Source organism: Pholcus phalangioides, unplaced genomic scaffold, assembly GCF_987345545.1.
Source record: "Pholcus phalangioides strain wild (caught in Gottingen) unplaced genomic scaffold, Ppha-v1.0 ptg000007l_1, whole genome shotgun sequence".
Classification (NCBI taxonomy): Eukaryota; Metazoa; Arthropoda; class Arachnida; order Araneae; family Pholcidae; genus Pholcus; species Pholcus phalangioides.
The window spans coordinates 40,618,779-40,639,951 of NW_028301600.1; the positions used below are offsets into that span (position 1 = coordinate 40,618,779).

The window sequence follows — 21,173 nt, forward strand, 5'->3', positions numbered from 1 at the left end:
CATTATTTTATTCCGTTCTCCTCTCTCTATCATTTGTGCGTAGTATTCCTCTCTTCCCCCCCCCTTTTCCCCGACCATCAGTAAGGAACCATCGCATCGCTACAGTTGCGATGAAAATTCGCCCTTTTTGGTCAAATTGAAGCAAATTACGAGAATGAGAGAACAAAATTCAATTATGCTGTGGCAGCTTTGGGTTCTTAAACTCTGACACACATTTCAGATTTGGTTTTCCAACCTCCAATGGAGAATCCGTTCACCGTTCTTAAGGATAGGTTAATCGGCGAATTCGATTTAACAGAAAATCAGAAAATAAAAACTTTTGGCCGATATTGAGTTAAGGAACTCCAAACCCTCACATCTTCTCAGAAGAATGAAGGAACTAGTAGGGGATAAAGTGACTGAAGATTTCATCAAAAACATTTGGCTGAGTCGCATTCCTTCTAATATTCAGACAATCCTAACCACCAGTTCAGATACTTTGCCTCAATTATCCGCGATGGCAGATAAAATTATAGAGGTTGCGGCCACAAGCCAGACAGCAATCTGCGCAACTGAATCCAGTCACACTCCGCGTCTCGAGCAACAAATAACTGACCTGGCAGAAAAGTTCGAGCGTCTTAGCCGCAGCCGCTCAAGAAGTGGATATTATCATAGACGACGATCTGGCAGCGAAAACGCGACAGACAGACGACGGAATTTGTTTTTATCATAGAAAATTTCAGGCAAAAGCACAAAAATGCGTAAAACCGTGAACGTTTGAGGGAAACTAATTAATTCTTCGGTCGACGCGGCGGACATCGTAAGGCCTAACAATAGTAGTCGCCTTTTCATTTTCGATCGCTCATCCAATTTGAAATTTTTAATTGATAGCGGATCGGATATTTTCGTCATACCTTCATCTCCTTCCGAGAAACGAAAAGCTCTTTCCTATCAATTAGTAGCAGCAAACAACACGAAAATTCAAACGTATGGTACAAAATTTTTGAATATAAATTTTGATCTCAGACGTTCATTCGAGTGGCTGTTCACCGTCGCAGATATCAACAGACCCATCATCGGTGCCGATTTTCTTCGCCATTTTGGCTTAATAGTTGATATCAAAAATAGGAAATTGATAGACCCACTGACTAATATTTCCAAAAGGGCCAAATTCTTTCTTGTTCAAACTATGATATTAAAACAATTTCTCAAGAGACTGAACTTCATACTATTCTGGAAGAATTTCCCGAAATAACGAAACCAAATTATAGGCTAACCGATGTCAAACATGACACTCTGCATTTCATTCCCACAAATGGGCCTCCCGTTTTTGCGAAAGCTAGAGCTAAAGAAGAATTTGGACATTGAAAGACATTGGGATTGCAAATACGGGAAAATACGGGACATCGCCAGTTATCGCCAAAAACGACGCCAAAACCGAACAAAGTTGCCAAATATTGTTGAAATAACGGAGAAATCACAATGGTGGTAAATGCAGCATTACTGCTAATTGCAGTGGATTAAAATGAATTCCACGAAAAAAAATTTTCACTAAGACGAATGTGGGAGATTCATATACTCATTTATAGTTGCAGTTATCATAATATAATTTATAATTTGAAAATAATTTCAATCTTTGACTTTAATAAAGAATAAAAATTCAAGTAGTCTTCGTGCAAAATACGGGAAAAACCGGGACACTTTTGCTAAAAAGTCGGGACAGCCAAAAAAACAGAAAATACCAGGACTGTCCCGAGAAATACGGGACGTACAGTCACCTTAGGTATAGTGAGAAAAAGCTGCTGAATACTGGTGAATATATATATATATATATATATATATATGCTATTCCAACCTCCTTGAGTCAAGTCAAGTCAACTCAAGCCAGGAATTATTGAAAAGCATGGTTTTTTGTTGTGTGTATGAGAATGATATAAAGTTAAGGTTATATTGATTGACAATATTCGATAATCTGTTCCTGTGAAGGCCGCAGGCTCATTGATAACCAACAATGAGTGATCAAGGTTGTTTTTAGTTTTGTTTTCTTCAATAAATGGTTCTTATTTAATACCGAAAATTCATTCGTGGTTTCACTTACGTGATCGAAACTGCAGCATTTTATTACTTCTGTTATTGTTCATTATTTATTATGCAATCGGTAATTTATAATGTAAGAAGAATAATCTCAATATTATTTGAAGCTAAGATATAAAATTATAACTAATGATATTTAATTGCTGTGAAATCCATGTAATTGCGTCATTGTAACCTGAAATAATCGTTCTCGTCACAGCTTATTTCCGAAATGTCTTATATCCATGTGATAGAAATCTGATGGAATCACTTTTTTTTTCAGTTATGAGACAAGTAATTTCAACTTAAGCTGTAATTATGATTTATTATGACTTAGGCCCCCTGCATTACTATAATGCCAATATTAGTTAGGAAAGTTGTAGTTAAGGTGCGTTTTAACACGTGCTTACTCATTTTGACCATAGCGTAATAAATAAATATGCAGACTTTCTTTTACTCTCCTCCATACACTGATTGCAGCGTCACAGCTTTTGTGGTACCAAATGCAAAAAGTGCAACTCAAGTCGTTTTGATGCACTAACTGCCCCCTGGTCCATCCTTTCAAGCTTGACATTTGTCTAGTGTGCTTTGCTTGGCTCCAGGGCAGTAACTAGGATTTCTGGGGGGGGGGCGGGACAGTTATCTCCATTATTTCTGACCCTTCTTACCTTGCAATGAAATATTTTGCAACATCTCTACACATTCAAAGATGTCATTCTACTCTGATTTAGCTGGGTCCCATTAGCAAAATCTGGGTCCTTTTTGAGTAAAAGTGGGTTTCTCTCGAAAAAAAAAACTTTTTCTCCCTCATTTACAGGTACCCCTGTGAATCAAACAAATAATTATTTCTAAAATCATGTTCAATTCAAACACTCGCTAACAAAAAAGTTCAATTTAACAAGGTTAGTTACATTTATTGCAAAATATTTTACTGATAAAGAAGTTGCAAAGAAACATCAACACTGAAGAATTAACATGTGTCACAAATTTAAAACAAATGTAATTAAGTTAGGCACATTACATATTTACTAACAAATCAGCCTATAAATCCTCTTCTGACTTTGACTTTTCATTTCGAAAAAAACCTTAGCTCTTTCAATATATCTTCTGCATAAATTTAAGCAATGGTTCTGAGGCGATCATCTGATTCTTATGTATCCTTTTTGAACAATTTCCAACTGGAATGATTTCCTTTTCCTCTCCCTGATGATCCACAACTGTAGTCTACCACCATTTAAACTCACATATTTCACACCTGAATATGGAAGCTATGCAGATTTAAATTGGTGAAAACTAATGGTGCTTGTGTGTTCCGCGTTGTGAGTGTCTTGTGTTCAGTAGGTGTGGTGCTATCCATCCTCCAAATCACTGCGTGCATTTGCAATTTAATGTATATTTGTGTTGTAGGTCTGCTTATCATCATGGCAGGGGTGGCTTGAGACAAAATCTCTACCCATGCAGGATCTGTTTTTTGCACCTCTCCTGCCCACCCCATCCGAACTTTTCCCTATCCCAGCAATTCTAAAAAATGTAAAATTTTTTTTTGCCCTTTTTCATCCCGGATTTGGATGCTCCTGCTGCAGAGGAATATTTTCCCTAATTGTTTTTTCAATAGAATTTTTTTTGGCTCTTTTACCTTGGATTTGGTGCCTGTCCTAGAGTGGCACCCCGTGTGGCCACATATCTCAAGAGCTACCCTAGTGTTGTGGCAATTGAGTTTTTTTTCAAAGGGACAGTCAACACAAAGTTAAAAAACATCAGAAAATTGTTTTTAGTTAACCGTCCCAAACCCATATTTTTGCATTGTGAAACTCACGACATCATAGCGACTAGATGACAAAACTTTGGATAGCCTATTCAAGGTAGAGAGTGTGTGTGTGTGTTTGTACACAGATTCAGCTTTTCTTTCTCAGATGATCTCAGAAATTCTTTTACAATTTCAACAGGTGATCCAATCCAATACTACTTTTTCAAAAGCCGCATGTGCAATCTTGTGGGAACAAAGCAAATTTACGCTATAAATATGCTGTCTCTGAATGTAGGTTGGTAGCCGCAAAATGAAGGGCAATTCGCTTGCCAAATTGAGGACATCAAATTCCATAATGATGAAATTTTATGGCATCTACAGTGATTTTGGCCTAGGAAAATCAGGTCTCTCTTTGAATAAATCACAATGTATGGTTCAGCTTCCGAATTGGGGGAAGCGTAATGGTAACATGGTGGATTTGCAGCTCAGGATTGTCGTCAGCCATGTCGTGTTTTTAGGAGTTATAAAAAATATACTAATCTAGATGTGAAATAATGTGGAACAATTAAAAATGTGATAAATACTAGTAAAAATAAAACAGATGTATACGTGGGTTGAGAGGGAAAATTTGCTGAGCATAACATCGACGATATATACCGATTCTATTTTTTAAACATTGTGGTAGAAATTAAAAATAATGTCGTGCAAACATTAAATGTACAGAGTATGCCACATTACCTTTTTGTATATCGCTCGCATCATGTGTTGATATTTGGATGCTGATGGATAATCTGTGGTACTCCACACTGCTTGTCTCGCTGAGTCCGCATCAGAAGATTATTTTACACGTGCAAAGGTCATCATTTATTATGTTTTGCCAGTGATAAATAAATTGAGCATGATTCTCCATAACTTAAGAAACAATTTAATTAAACCATAATTAATTATTAAAAAATTATATTTCAGGATTAAACGAGAGAGATAAAAGAATGTGCTTCAGAGATGCCGCTGTACTATTAGGACCCAGGTTATTTTAAAAATCTGTGTCTTTTTTGAGTGAAACTGGGTCTCAAAAAAAATATCTTGGAAAAAAAGTATGGTCCCCCCCCCCCCCCATAATTCAATTCACTTTTATCTCTGTGAATCTTTTCCAGCATGCAGGTATTTGATCACTTACTTACACTGCTCAAAACAAGTAGGGGAGCAAGCAAAAAAGTGAAGAAAACCGTGCGAGACAGCCACGTATTGGCATACAATGGATAGTACACACGTATCAATGCGCAATACAGAAAAAAGACGTAAAAAAATTTGGAATTAAGCTTTAATTCTTTGAAAATATGGAAAAAACATGAAAAGATGATTTAGGGCAACAATTTGGTTACATGTAAACGATAAAAAAAAAGTACTGTTTAGACATGATGCATGAGTTTTAATAGGGCGTGTGGTCTCCTCGAACAGCTAAGACTGCTGCACACCTGTTTGCCATGGATGCGATGAGGTCATCGATCAGACTTTGGGGAATACTGTTCCACTCCTCAAGAAGTGCAATCTGCAAGTCTCGGACAGTAACAGGCGGCCTTGGTCGCGCAGCAATGCGTCGTCCGAGCATGTCCCAAACATGCTCGATTGGATTCAGGTCAGGAGAGCACGCTGTATTGTTTCAGCTTCAAGCATGTTCTCCACCAGACGAGCTCTATGCGGTCGGGCATTATCATCCTGGAAAACAAAGGAATCTCCAATGGCTCCAGCGTAAGGGATGACATGAGGTCACAGTATCTCGTCTGCATACCTTCGAGCCGTCAAAGTGCCATTCCGAATGATATGCAGGTCCGTACGTCCGCCTATGCTGATTCCACCCCATACCATCCAACCAGCTCTTTTGTATTGTGACCTTTCACGAACGAATGCTGGGTTATTTCGAGTGCCCCTGTCCCTCCATACCAGAACACGTCGGGTGTCACAAATACAAATACAAATACAAATACAACGCCACAACAGGCAAATTGCCCAACGAGGTGGCTGAGTTAAGAACATCATGGATCCCGAGCCCCTACCTACTACTGCTACCCACACATGTACCCCCCCCCCCGCGGAACGCCCCCAACGAATCGGTACATGCGGGAATGTGCGTGTACGTGTAGTGCTACCTGACGTAAAGTTTTTGTTTCTGTGTAATGCTTGTTATGTGTAGTGCTGTCATCTGCCCCCAGTTTTACAAACTATGAGTGAAGTGTTATGGTTGAATGATTTATCGTTGTAGGACTGTTGCTCTCTGTGGCGAGACTTTTTAACGGGGAGGTCGGCTCGCATTTGCGCCTTGAAGTTGGGAACCACAGAAAACCAACTTCAGCCGACCACCACTGTGGGGTTCGAACCCGGATCCTCGCATCACGAGTCCGGCACTATAACCACTCGACCACCACAGCGGCCACCACTCCAGACTGAATCGGGACTCGTCTGTAAACAGCACTTGGCTCCAATCATGTTGCTCCCAATCTCGATGTTCAGCAGCCCATCTTCTTCGGGCCGCACGGTGGCGTGGGGTCAACGGAATGCAGACCATTGGCCTACGTGCATAGAGCCCTCTCTCATAAAGCCGATTACGTACTGTTTGGCTGGACACCCTTCATCCTGTTACCAAGAGCAACCGTCTTTGCAGCTGCATAACATTCTCTGTTCTGTTTCGACGGGCTGTTAACCGTATATACCGGTCATCAGTTGCTGTAGTGGCGCGTGGCCGACCTTGCCCTGGTCGACGTCTAACATTTCCTGTTTCTTGGAATCGTTTCCACAGCCTTGCAACAACACTTCTGGCGACTCCAACAGCGTCCGCAACACTACGTTGTGTTTGCCCGGATTCCAGTCTGCCTATAACACGCCATGCCATGGATTCCGGTAAATCACGTTGTTGAGACATCCTCAAGTCACCTTGTCTCAAAAAAAAATACTGCGCAATCGAATTTCACAGTTACGGCAGTAAAACAGGCGTTTCTGCAACATCCCGATTTCTGCCCTTATCTCCTTTTTCTGGTTTTTGACGTCATGAACTTTGATTTGCATATGAAGTTTTCTTCTTCCGTTTCCTGCTAGGCTTTAAATTATGGATGATTCATTTTATGTTACTTATCGGTATACATCTTTGCGTAATTTTGTTAAACCATGTGCTCCCCTAATTGTTTTTAGCAGTGTTTATCTCTTCGTTGAGACAGAGCAGCGGGCCATGTCCTGGGTAGGAGAAGGAGGTATCTTTGTGAATCATATAATTCATTTCTAAAAACATGTTCTATTCAACAGTTCATTTACTTTGATTGTCTACTACTAGGAAAAGCTTGCAAAGAAGCCCATTAAAACTGAGAATTTAACATATGTAATAAATCTAAAACAAATATATAGACGATCCCGCTTATAACATTCCCATTTAGAATGTTTTAGTACAACTTATTTTGATAGTCCCAACTCTAACGGCCATATTCAGAACACAGTTTGAACTACAATCGCAGGTTAAAGGACTAGCGATCAACACGGATTGGTTAAAATCCTAAATTTAACCAATCTGTTTTGATCTTCAATCCTTTCACCTGCAATTTTAGTTTGAACTGTTGGTGAATATTTTCGTAAGTAATTCTCATTAAGATTTCCCATTTAAAGTGTTTTCCTGCTTACAACGTTTTTCATGACAGTTTTTTGAAAAACGCTATAAGCAGGATCCACTATAATTCAAATTTAGAGGCACACATTTATATATTTCCTAATAAATAAATCTATAAATTCCCTTCTGATTGATTTTCCATTTGGTTAAAAAAGTCTTGGCTCTTTCAAAAATATTTTGTGATTAAATTTAAAGCTAATGAAATTCTTTCTCTCAGTACGCACTTTCTCAGACACTTATATTCTGCTTCCCTATTTATATAAATCCTTGTGAAGCAATTTCCTGGTAGAATGATTTAATTTTTCCTCCCTGATGGTCCACCACTCTGATCTGTTGTCATTCAACTGTCACATATTTTCACATATGCATATGGGAGCTATGTCAAATTTGTGTGATGGTGAAACTTAACAATGTGCTTGTGTGTGTGTGTGTGCATCCAGCATTTGGCGTGTTTTGCATTCAGTAGATGGTGCCGTCTATCTAGGGCTGCAATTAGATACTTACTCAAACAGGGCAAGCAGGCATTTTGGCACCCTGTGCAATACCCACCTGCTCTCCCTCCCCCGCACCCTAGTTGCGGCCCTGCATCTATCCTCCAAATTGGTAATTCGTTGATTTAACGTTTAATGTATAGCCTACATATTTGTGTTGTAGGTCTGTGTGATCATCGTGGCAACCAGAGCTTTTTCTCAAAGGAATAGCCAACTTAAAATTAGAAAACCTTAGAAAATCATATTTTTAGCCAATTACCACTGCACAATCACGGGTTCTAAACCTGGATTTTCACCAAAGGCAAAATGTGGGGGGGGGGGGGAACCCATGCTCCCCCAAGAAGATCAAAGGTTAAAAATATTTTTGTAGAAAATTAAAATATTGAAAAAAATACATTCTTTTACCACATGTTAATTTAAAATTCTTTTTGAGTGCTAGTAACCCACAATTTCTGTGGAAGAAATCTTTGTGCCCCTCCAAAAGCAGATTCTGTGCGCACACCTGTGATTTTTGCAATGCGAAATGGACACTACCACATAGCAGCTAGATAACAAAATTGTGGATATTTAAGGTAGAGTTTTGCAGAATCAGGAATTTTTTTTTCTGAACCATTTCTTGGAAAATTTTTTTACAATTTGAAAAGGTGTTGCAAATCGCTTCAGATTTTTCAAAAAATACACATTCGCAATCTTGTAGGAACAACACGAATTTACGCCATGTAGACGCTGTCTTTGAATGCTGGCAGATAGCCGAGGAAGTATTGTAATTTCTGGTATATAACTAGTTGGCCTATCTATCATCTTATTTTTCAACAACCCGTATGTATATCAATACAATAGATTATACTAAGTAGTAAAACTACTTTTTGAAGGTCGTTTGATCATGATAGACGGTAAAAAGAAGAAGAAACAAAAAGGGGAAAAAGTTAGGGAGGTTTTTTTCTCTTTTTCTTCTTGGAACTAGGAAACAAAACTAGTGTGAACAAAATTTTTATGCTCTCTTTTCCAAAATTTTGGGTATTTGATGCGCTATAGCACATTGCCATCTCTGGTGCTTACAAGACTGTGTAGCCCTGCCAAGTCTGTCAAATAATCCAACAATGTGTATGCTTCGAGTTGTACACTTCGTGCACAGAAAAGGAAATACATGCTATGATGATTACACTGTGGTATTGCAGTGCCATCTAATGAGTTAAACAATTCTTCTCTTGTGGACCCATGCATGAAGACATCACTGCATGGATGCAACATGTAGATCTTGGAATTGGAAAAAAATCTCATTTCAAAATTGTTAGTGATACTTTATTGATTCAAATGAGACAAATCAAATCAATAGCCATTGTGTAAGTTTGATCAAAGCAAAAACCATTATTTTTTTTTTTTGGGTACAACAATCGCATAGATTTTAAAAGCACGCACATACACAAGGAAGAAAAAACTGATTTGCTTTTTCTTGATTCCTCTTTAAGGAATCTACATCCCTTATAATTAGTTTAAAAAATGTCACTTATATGTTTGGTGTACATTCGGTGAACTATGATCGTTTGCTGAGGGCGTCGGCACACCACAGAGTTATAATGTTTTGAAAATTTATGACGTCAATCCTGCTAAATTCACCGAATGTACACCAAACATATAAGTGACATTTTTTAAACTAATTATAAGGGTATAACCTTAAAGAGGAATCAAGAAAAAGCAAATCAGTTTTTTCTTCCTTGTGTATGTGCGTGCTTTCCACAGAAAAGGAAATACATGCTATGATGATTACACTGTGGTATTGCAGTGCCATCTAATGAGTTAAACAATTCTTCTCTTGTGGACCCATGCATGAAGACATCACTGCATGGATGCAACATGTAGATCTTGGAATTGGAAAAAAATCTCATTTCAAAATTGTTAGTGATACTTTATTGATTCAAATGAGACAAATCAAATCAATAGCCATTGTGTAAGTTTGATCAAAGCAAAAACCATTATTTTTTTTTTTTGGGTACAACAATCGCATAGATTTTAAAAGCACGCACATACACAAGGAAGAAAAAACTGATTTGCTTTTTCTTGATTCCTCTTTAAGGAATCTACATCCCTTATAATTAGTTTAAAAAATGTCACTTATATGTTTGGTGTACATTCGGTGAACTATGATCGTTTGCTGAGGGCGTCGGCACACCACAGAGTTATAATGTTTTGAAAATTTATGACGTCAATCCTGCTAAATTCACCGAATGTACACCAAACATATAAGTGACATTTTTTAAATTAATTATAAGGGTATAACCTTAAAGAGGAATCAAGAAAAAGCAAATCAGTTTTTTCTTCCTTGTGTATGTGCGTGCTTTTAAAATCTATGCGATTGTTGTACCCAAAAAAAAAAAAATAATGGTTTTTGCTTTGATCAAACTTACACAATGGCTATTGATTTGATTTGTCTCATTTGAATCAATAAAGTATCACTAACAATTTTGAAATGAGATTTTTTTTCCAATTCCAAGATCTACATGTTGCATCCATGCAGTGACATCTTCATGCGTGGGTCCACAAGAGAAGAATTGTTTCACAAAAATAAGATACAGTTGCAATTTTTGAGGACTATGCATGTAAATTTTCCTAGTAAGACTTCAGAAATATTACTTGACCTGGGGGCCCATGGTACTCTTAAGGCAACCTTGGATCCATGGCCTCCCCCCCCCCACAAGTGTGAGGCTAAAAGGGGTCTAGTCTTGGGATCTGTGAAAATTTCATAACTTTTTGTCAATTTTTTTTTCATTTTATAAATTCACTATAGAAGGGCTCGTGAAAAGTCTGGCTTTAGGCTCACCAAAGACCCCAGTTGTTGGATCGTTGTTGTGCCACTACTTTTGATTGTAATTCTGAGACATAATCGACTAACACATTAAACATTGAAAGACATGACACACCTCACTTCACATCTCAGTGAGATATAGAAGCCTTGATTAACAAAATGAGCTTGTTGAATGAAATCTATCACATTTACAAATTGTCACAATGAAGTCTAGTCCTAACAAATACTGTTTAAAATTCTTACGGCATCTCATTTTTTGTGAGTGTATAAAACCGTACTCAAAATCTCACAAAGCAGAATGTTTTGCATTGTTCTGCAATGAGCCCTTGCCTGACTGGAAATGTTCTATAGTAAAAATCCCCATAAAAGTGTTTTCTACACTTTTTTTAAAATTCTTCCTCATTGTTCTTCAGTAGCACTGATTGTTTTGCGATGTACGCCACAGATTTTGGCATATTTTGCTTTGGGCTCAAAACCATATTTAGAAGAACAAACAGTAAAGAGATGGCTTTCATTTTTTTGAAAATTAAGTGCTAAGGGGATCAGAGGCATGATTTTTCGAGAAAAGAAATTAAGTATAAGAGCATCTCATAGGGGGCAGCAAAATTAGTAGTATGAGGTGGTGATGACTGGATACAAAGCAAAGATAATTGGAAAGAAGAGTCGCATTCCTCTGTTAGGAAACATGCTCTGCCATTAACCTACAGAGGATAGACATTTTCTTTCCTATAACACAGTGTTCCTTTGGGCTGAACAGGACTGCACAGTAGACATCCCCTCTAACTCAGAAACAGCTTGTAATGAAATTAGCTAGGCTATGAAATAATCATGATTTTGAAAAAAATAATTTAAAAAATCCGATATTTTATTTAAATCAGATTTTTTTTAATTTTGATTAACTGACTGCTTATTAATTAAAACATCTTTTTAATCATCAAGAATGCATATTTTCTTATCACTTTTTTCTCCTAATCGCTCAAATTTAATTAAGCATTAATGTATAAACTACAAACAAACTATAATCAAGAATTATGAACACCAAAAACTGTGTTTATTTAACATGAAAGGTTGTTGAGCTCAAATTAACTTTATGGATTAACATTTTACTTGTAGAGAAAAGTGCTTTTATTCATGAGGCCTCCTCCCATTGAAGTGAATGCATGGTGGCAACTTAGTATCACACATATGGTGCAGGTATCTCAATTCACTAAATGTACAACCAAAGGGCCATTCAGCATCAACTAATAAAACAAATTTTAGTAACAAGATTGTTTCTTTCTTAATTTGTGGATGTGTTTCCAACTTCCATGATGTTGTTTAATATAGTGTACATATTTTTATTCTATCACAGATTTGATGATTAATTGATTTTGGTGAAAAAAAAGCAAACTCAAAAAATTAATATGAAAAGTAAAGTCGAAAGCTCAGTGATATTTATGTTGGTACAACATCTATTATTATTTTCAATCAGTAATCAGGGCATATAAGAATTCAATTGTAGAATTCAAGGCTTTATACAAAAAAAAATGAATCCCCGGTTTTTTAATCACAGGAATCCTAGTGCCACATTGTAATGCATTGAAAATACTTTGTGTGGTACTATTTAAGTTTGGCTCTCTATATTTTTCTGCAATTTTTTCCATGCCCAAAATCTAGAAATAGAGCAGCCTTCTTTCTGCACTGTGTCTAGGGCTAGGGTTTAAGTTCAAGTCCATATTTACCCCAAGAGATCTTCTATACCTCTTTTAATCATGAACGTTATCACATCAGCAACATGGATATACGTACCACACCAAGTTACCTTTGCTTCAATATCATTGAAGTTATGTAAAGAAAAAACAAAATTTAAATCAAGCTTATTCAAATCAGCATATCCTGCTATCAGCCCCTAACGAAATTAGTAATGCTTAGAATGGATAGAGCCTGAAGTCAGGCGGTGCTAAAAGTGGACCAGGGCAATTGCGCTCTTATAAATACACAGTTGAATGAAACTTTAAGGACCAAGTTCTGCGTGAATCACATAGTCTGGAATCAATTTTGAAGTTGTCAAAATCTTCTACAAATTTCAAGTAAATTTATTAACATTTCAGCCCCAATAAAAATCAGGGGGGAATGCTGAAGAAACAATCTCCATTGCAGCATGTAAAATTTATTATTAAAATGTGACTCAGTGAATAATTAATAGGAAAAATATAAAACCAATAGTTATTTTTAATATGTCAATTCATAAAATAACTAGTTTGATAAAAAGTTCCTAAAGTTCCTGATTGAATCATTGGTATTATTTTAGTTTCCACCAGCCATCACCTTTGTCAAGCTACCATTTTTACATCCTTTATTGAACCTTTATACGCGTAAAACTTTTATGATGAAAGTTAAAAATTAATCAAAAAAATATTGTGCCCTTTTTTATTGATCAACATGCAATCTGATTAAACGACAGTGTCAAAAAATGATCATGCAGTAAACACTATGCAGTGTATGCACCTTCCCTCAAAAAATTTGACTTGACAGTGAAAAAGAACAAATTACCCATTTTGGCAAAAAAGTGTTGATTTTGGGAAAACAATTTTTCGAATTTGGCTAACACTTTATAAATCTGGTGATAAATTTGCTAATATAGTGGGCAAAATTATTATGTGATAACAAGGTTATAACATTACTCTTCACAAAGAGAGAAAAGCGCTAGTTGTAAAAGAAGACGATTGAACTTGGCTTCTAACAAAATGGAATATTTCGGTTCATTTTCAAAAAGCCTGCAACCCTCTACTAGGAAATAATTTTGATTTTGTTGGTTGTTTGACATGTAACTGACGGTTATATAAATGAAACATCACAAAAATTCCGATTCTAAAGCAGAAAACACTTTTCTTAGTTTTTCACACGTGTTATTAGCTGTTGATAGTTAACACCCTGTATGTATGTGTAGCACATTAGATAATTACTTCACAATAGATTTTCAAAAGGATAGATGTCCATTGCGAAGGCCATAGCAAGACCCAAGTTCTTGGTCAGTTTCTTCCAATCGACTAAATTAATAGTTCATGAGTTTTAAATCTTTTCAATGGATCTATGGTTATGATACAGATATTAATATAATGCACATTAAAGCACCATTATAACTCCCCAGTTCAATGACTGAAAAATAAAGAGATGATCTTAGCTTAAAAAAAAAAATCAAATTTTTTGGAACAGTATGATAATTTACTGAAAATGAGTCAGCAGAATACACTAATAATCCCCTCTCAATTGACTTCATGAAAAAAAAGGAAATTTGCTCTCTTGTTTTTTCCCCCTTAAAATTGGATGTATGGTAATCTCATTTGAAACATAGTTTTTTCAGATATTCACTCAAACTCTTTTATAGAGTAGTTTCAGGGAGTGATTTCTTCTAAGATGATTCATAAAAAAATGCACATGGAATCATTGGTGAGGTTGTGCTCTGCACCGGCAGACTTATTTGCTTGGCCTACAACCTGCAGTTTCAGTCATGTATGCACAACTGAACCATCAACAGCCACCCGAATTAAAGAACATGGTTGAATAGATATTTCTTTCCCTAATTAATTGCAATAAGAATAGCTGCTGGTGTGAAAAAAAAAAAGAATTTTCTAATGATTATACAATGTGGAATTCAATAAAATTATATAAAAATGTGAAATGTTTTTGAAATTTTTGAACTTTGAACAAGTTTAATGTCATTACATGGCATCTATCATTTGAAAACATGTGAATCTTCATGCATATAATTTTTTGACTACACATGCATCTCTAATTGGAATTTTACTGAATTAAACACTTATTTATAATTTGGTAACTTTGTTTCAGATCATCCTCAAGATCAAGGATTTGTTGCATATTTTAACGCTTTGCCAGAGGTAGTTATTTATTTTTAGTCAAGTTTTACACAAGTTTTTCTTATTTTATCAAATTATGCTCTGAATTTAACTCTTATTTCTTCTCCTTGAATTAGTTGACTCTGAACAGACACATGCACAAGAATGATTCAAAACTGAATCGTTTTCATAGAAAGAATTCAATTTGGCATGAAATACTATTCATGAATGACTTCTATGAATTATAATTATGAGGGAAGGTTATAGAATGACAGTGAGGGAGCCGACGAATCAAACTTGGATGGACAATCAAACTTGGTTAATTCAAAGCTCGAGGGAATGGCAAAAAAGATTGAATTATCAAAAATTTGAATTCAGTCATCAATATACACGGTGCATAGATAACAGCATGCATGGAATTTTACTGGCAAACCATTGATCCTACAGGCGTACTTCCAATTAGAAAAAAATACCAAATAACATGTGGAATTCAGATTTGATTTTTCATATTGCAAGGGGTTCTATCAAGGCCGTAGCAAGGGGGGAGGACTTGGGGGGGGGGTCTCCCCAGAAATGTGAGAAAATGACCAAAGAAAGGAAAAAATTTGGCCAAATCTATTGTTCTATCACTTTGGTCTCCCTTCCCCCCCCCCCAAAATGAAAGTGGTCCCCTCCGAATGAAATTTCTGGCACGGGCCTGGGTTGTATGATTATTAAAATAAAAAAAATTAACTTTTTATACAGACACCCTGTGCCCAAAAACCCAATTAAAAAGTTATTAAGTTTCTAAGTGCAATATTTGCTGGGATATTACAATTCAGAAAATGGTAAAAAGTTGGGAAAAAACAGCATCTGCATTCAATGCTGTTTTGTCCCCAACTTTCGAATGCAGAGTATGTTCCATTCCAACACATTATTTTAAAATGCGAGTGAGATTTCCAGTTCATCTTTAAATAGAGAAAATTTTTTATATCGAAAAATCTTATTACAATTAGTGAATTTTCAAAATCTGACTGGACCACAGGTTGAGAAATGTTGCAGAAAGGAATTAGAAGCTGGTTCAGCCCCTGTATTCTTCAATAACACTGATCATGCCTTCTTGCATCACCGCTAGAGCCAGTTAAACAAGATACTAGTGCCTCAATGTTATCGTGCTGTTATTTTTGTAATAAATGCTCATATCAATTATTAAGAAGTGATAATATTCTGGCATTTTGATAGGTTATAAATACTAACACAGATATCTCACATGTTAGATTTCAGTTGAACCTTATAATTCTCCCCTTTTTGGAATGTTATTTTTTTTATAGGGTGAATCCCTGAAATTTCACATAAATTATAATTTTTTTTCATAATAGGTTGATTTTATAAATAATCTGCAATAATAATGATATTATTTTAACTTTTTAATTAATCTGTTTTATAGAAATCTTCGACTACAGTGCGATTCTTTGAACGAAATGTAAGTTTTTTTCTTTAGAAATATCTTTATAATTTTCACTTTTTTATTGCTTGGCTTATCTATTTATATAAGCATATTAATTAAAAACAATTATTTCATAGGTGTTAGAAAAACAAACATTGTATTAAAAAAATAATGGGTTTCACCCCAATATTTAATTATTTTATTTTGAATTTCTGATGTTCATTCACATTATAAAGGCAAAACAAATAATTTTAAATTCAAGTTTTAAGCAAAATTGATAAATTCTGTGCTCAGATGGCAAAATGTTATGTCACTTTAAAATTTTATGCTACAACAATTTTAAGATTCGCGATGTCACAAAAAGTTCTTAATAAAAATGACTTATTAACAATATGTCTCCATTGTTTTCTTCATTAACTGAAAGTGAAAGACTGCCGACATTTTGTTACTTTCAAAACATTAATGAATGAGACTCCGGAATGCAAAAAACTCAATATTTTGGGAAAATTTACATAACATTTTGCCATCTGGGCACAGAATTTCTCCGCAGTGCATAGGCGGAGATAGACTTCAAAGTCTAGGGGCATGATGATAATGTCAATTTGTATATAAGAATGTATGTTAGATCAGTCTGCTCCACTTATGATGCTGGGGAAGGGGGTAAAATAAAGAAATGTTTTGTGTTCGTGTTTTTTTACTCTCATCTATTTTCAGATCCTTATCAGCTAAAAAATTTTAGCAAGATAAATATGACTAACATTATATTGTGAACGTTCATAACTAAAGTAAAAATCACTTATATTGAAATAAATAAAAGATATACAAACACAAAATGGCCAGAGCAGGTGAACTGCTCAACAAGGTGGCTGAATTAAAAAAAATGCTCAAACTCATACTGGTTGTCAAGAGATGTACAGAGTTATCTCACATTATTTACTTGATACTTAGTTAAATTCATTAATAACGTGTTGCAGTAAATATGTATGCTCAGTGTGCTGCTTCTGAGAGAAAAATATTTCCTCATTTTTCATGGTTGTATATAAGATTCAGATTTATTACAAATACAAGGTCATAACGGGCAAAATCCCTAACAAGGTGGCTGAAAAAAAAAACAATGTCCATAACAAATATGGATGTCATTTCCTCAGCTACGGCAACCCAATGAAGCGCCAGAGTGGCGTAGTTGTACTCGTCTTCCACTATGAAGGTTGCCATCAAGGTCTGTGGGTTCGAATCTGGGCATAGAACGTCCGAAGCAAGTTCTTTACCTACCGAGCCTAGGGTGACTACCGATGGATGGAGTCTTCATTTCCCATCCAACTCCACTGGTTAGAAATTGTCGTATGACGCTATAGGACCAGAGTTGGTGTGCAGTAAAGTAGTAGCAACCCAATTAAAAGTGCAATTATAGTAAAGGGTTATACCTAGTAAAGGGTTTATTCAAATAATAGCATTTTTTCAAACGTTTAATTTACATAATAATTCTACAGTATAATTGAAATTGATGCCATGTGACAAAAATAAATATTAACATAAAACAAAACTCCAAATATTATTGATTCAGCTTAATACACTACTATTCGATCGAATGGAAACATTAGGAGAACCAAAGTTAAAACTAATTCACGCAGAGCCCACTATACTGTGACATAGAAAAAAAATTAGAGACCACTCACCACGAGATGATTCATATTTCCGTCGGAGATTCCTGGAAAGCCTGTTAGCTATCCACACTGTATAGGCACCACCTATAAGCACCTCCCATAGTTCTGGTCATCCATTGCCAGCCACCTTGAGAAGCGACATCTTAGCGCAATAGGGGAAACATGATCTTGAGCATAATTGATGGATCTTTTCCAGAACTTAGAACTCTCCGATGGCGAAACGGGAAAAGTCATCGCCTCACAAATATCACATCTTGATGTACCTGGCCGCCACTGTCATTCAAGGAAAGAAAACTGAGAACCTCGATGAGAAGGAAAAACTGAGCGTCTGTGAAACTATCCTGACTCTTTATTCCCAGGCGAAAACAAGGGGACCAATGGGAAGTTACGCCGATTACTAATTTGCATTTGGTTTTTTTTTCATTTTCCCTTTCTATTTTTAGGCTAGACGACCCAAAGTCGAGCATAACATGTTCATTTAATCTAGTTTTTTTAATTAATTAATTTATTATTATTTTTTTTAATTTATTTTTTAAATTTTTTTATATGGGTCTCTGTGTTTGTCTTATGTATCCAAGTGGCAATCACCACTTGGAATGTACAAGGGGTTCAACACCAAGATTGTTGACGAAATGAGGAGAAAATTCATGAAACCAGAAAGAGAAACCACTTTGGAAGATTTTACTGAGAAGCCACTCAATGAAGGTGTAGTTATACCATGCGATCCAATAGTCTCACTTAAGATCAAGCCAATTCTCAAAAAGTTTAACCTTACAACCATAGATGTGCCTACTAAAAACTTTTGTTTCACACCCCCTAAAGATGCTATACCACAGAATAAACAGTGGGGCATTTTTTATATTCCATGTGGTGATTGCCCGTTTGGCTATATAGGACAAACACGGAGACCCATAAAAAGCAACCGAGATTGACGATTTGGTACTCAATCCAAGTGGGAAACTCTGTCAGTGTGATGCTCTTATCCTCTGAAGATGACACCCATACAGTGTCGAAATGCATTAGGAATCTTTTAGTATTTCATGGTATTTTCCTTATTCGTTGACAAATTTTAGAGTATTATTAGGCAAAGTCATCTCTCTCTCTCTACTCTTCCATACAATCAAAGATGTCTTCTACGAGTCAGGGTTTGATTTTAAAATCGGAATACAACTACCCCATTATTGCTTTTCATGCATTCTGAGTAGTAGAATATTTTCTTCCTCTTCTGAACTGTTACTTGAATAACTAAGCTTGTCTTTGTTCAAGAACTTTTTGGCAAAACTATTACTTTTTGTCCTCAAACATGCCAATGTTTTATTCAGTATGGATGCCTTTCACAATTTGAAATATAGGTGGCAGCACTGAAAAATCAGACAACACGACACTTAAACTGATAGGTATACACACTCACACTTCTGGCACAACTCACTCGGTAGTAAATTACCCATGGGGATAGGACTGTAGTTGTGCTCCCCAAAGCAGAATGTGCCAAAATGTGCGACGTACATCGCAGAACAACCAGTGCTGTTGCAGAATAATCTGGAAGAATTTTAAGAATAGTGTAGAAAAGAAGAAAAGTATGGATAGCTTCTTGATTTATCCCTATATGTTTATTATATTTCTTTTTAAACGGGCCAATTGTGTTAAAATTCACTACCCTTCACGTTGTAGTGAAGAACCAAGTCCTGTTACCATCTGCATCCTCCTCAGAGCCTGGTTTGAATTCTGAATGGTGGAAACAGAAATGGTTTTGGATTAAATTTTTAACCAGGCTCACTTAATCCTTAGGGGTGGGCTAATGAACTAGGGGTGAATGAATCCCATGTTGCCATGACAGCTGCAAAATTGGCATTGGTGCCTACAGTCTTCTGTGTGTTACTAAATTAGAGTTTAAACAATATAAAATTTTCTGAACTTATGTTACCATATCTACTTGCTTGATGAGTTCAAAGTCCTGGAAAAGTTAGTATACGAATGATTTTTATGACCAAAATATTTTATTCTCTCAAAAAAAAAAAAAAAAAAAAAAATGGCACCCAAAAAATTAGACAGGTGCTTAATTTCTTTTTTCAAATTTGTGAATCCTTGCATTCAACAATGTTCCTTACATTATTGGTCTAATAAAAGTGGGGAAAATATAATAATCCATACTATAACAAGATGTATTCATTAAACAGAAGCACACAGTAATGATTGATCACTGTACCAATAGATATGATTAGCATGAAAACTTTTTCCCTTACTATTGCTTACTCTTTGTTTTGTCCATTCATTTATAAACTAATTCTAAGTAATTTGCTGCAGGACTATTTTACCGTTCATGGATCAGATGCTGTCTTTGTTGCTAAGGAAGTTTTTAAAACATTGTCTGTGGTAAAGATGATTGGTTCCGGTAAGTTTAACATGACTTATTAATCATGATATATATTTTTATAAGTCTGGTGCATTATCTCTTGATATAAAAAAGAAGAAGCGTTCTGTATATATAAATGTATATACATATTGAAGTGCTGGAAAAACTGGTATCAGTCTAAAATTTGACAGCTCCACCATGAGTATTTAGAACTGCATAATTATGAAGGGGCATGGACTCCACGAGCTTGCAGAAATATTTCTGTAGTGTCAATTAACACTATTCATCCTATGGAATTGTCTGCAGTTCTGTATTTCAAGTTGTTGGGGTTCTTTGTTTCATAGCACATTGCATGACATCCCAAATGTATCTGACCAGGTTCCAATGGGGGGGGGGGGGAGAGAGACTTGAGTGGCCAGGTCAAGACCTACAACTCAGATGAATGTTTCAAACCTCACATGTATCTTTTGCATTTTCATTTCACCAAATCCCACATTTCATTTATTTCACCTGTATCCCTAGTAAAAATGCTGTGAACTATCTCATAAGCTCCTACTATACTACTAAAACACTTTAGAAGTCACTTCTTTTTTGATAATTAGATATTTTCAGGGCAGAAACTGGTCTACAAGTTTCCCTGACATGTTTGTTTAATGTTATGTTTATCACATAACATTTGAACCCACTTATAAAATAAAGAAATTATTTGTTATATACAAACTTTGTTATATCTGTACAGGCTTGAAAAATGAGTTTAAGCAAAATGAACTGCAATTTCACACACAATACATATCTTTTAATGATGTGAGAATTCTCAGAATAAATATAGGTTAAACTACTGTATTTTCCTGCATATAATCTGCAAATATCTGTTAAAAAATTAGTTAAACATTAAAAAATTTGGATTTTCTGCAGAAAATGATGTTATCAGCCACTAATAGATGGCACAACTAATCAAGTGACAAAATTTTTTTTCTGCAACTGCTCTACATCCCACAAAGACTTTTGAGATCGATGGTCAGTGTGGTTTAGGAGGATGAGCTGGCTCGAAAAAGAATCACGAACTCTTGAGAATCTCGTGCACTACCTCGAAAAAGAGGGCATTGAAAAACTACACAGGAGGAGAATAGACAATAGGCAACCACACAACTA

General features: G+C 35.8%; 1 protein-coding gene across 1 annotated transcript in view; it reads left to right on the top strand.

Annotated features, from left to right (window-relative positions):
• Positions 1–1,850: 1,850 nt before the first annotated feature.
• spel1 (DNA mismatch repair protein spel1) overlaps positions 1,851–21,173 on the top strand; it is a 156,009-nt gene continuing 136,686 nt past the window's right edge. Inside the window, exons 1-4 of the mRNA XM_089233222.1 lie at positions 1,851–2,003; positions 14,571–14,620; positions 16,005–16,040; positions 19,973–20,060. Of these exons, the coding sequence (XP_089089348.1) occupies positions 1,991–2,003; positions 14,571–14,620; positions 16,005–16,040; positions 19,973–20,060 (187 nt within the window). The 5' untranslated portion in view covers positions 1,851–1,990. The remainder of the gene's footprint in view (positions 2,004–14,570; positions 14,621–16,004; positions 16,041–19,972; positions 20,061–21,173) is intronic.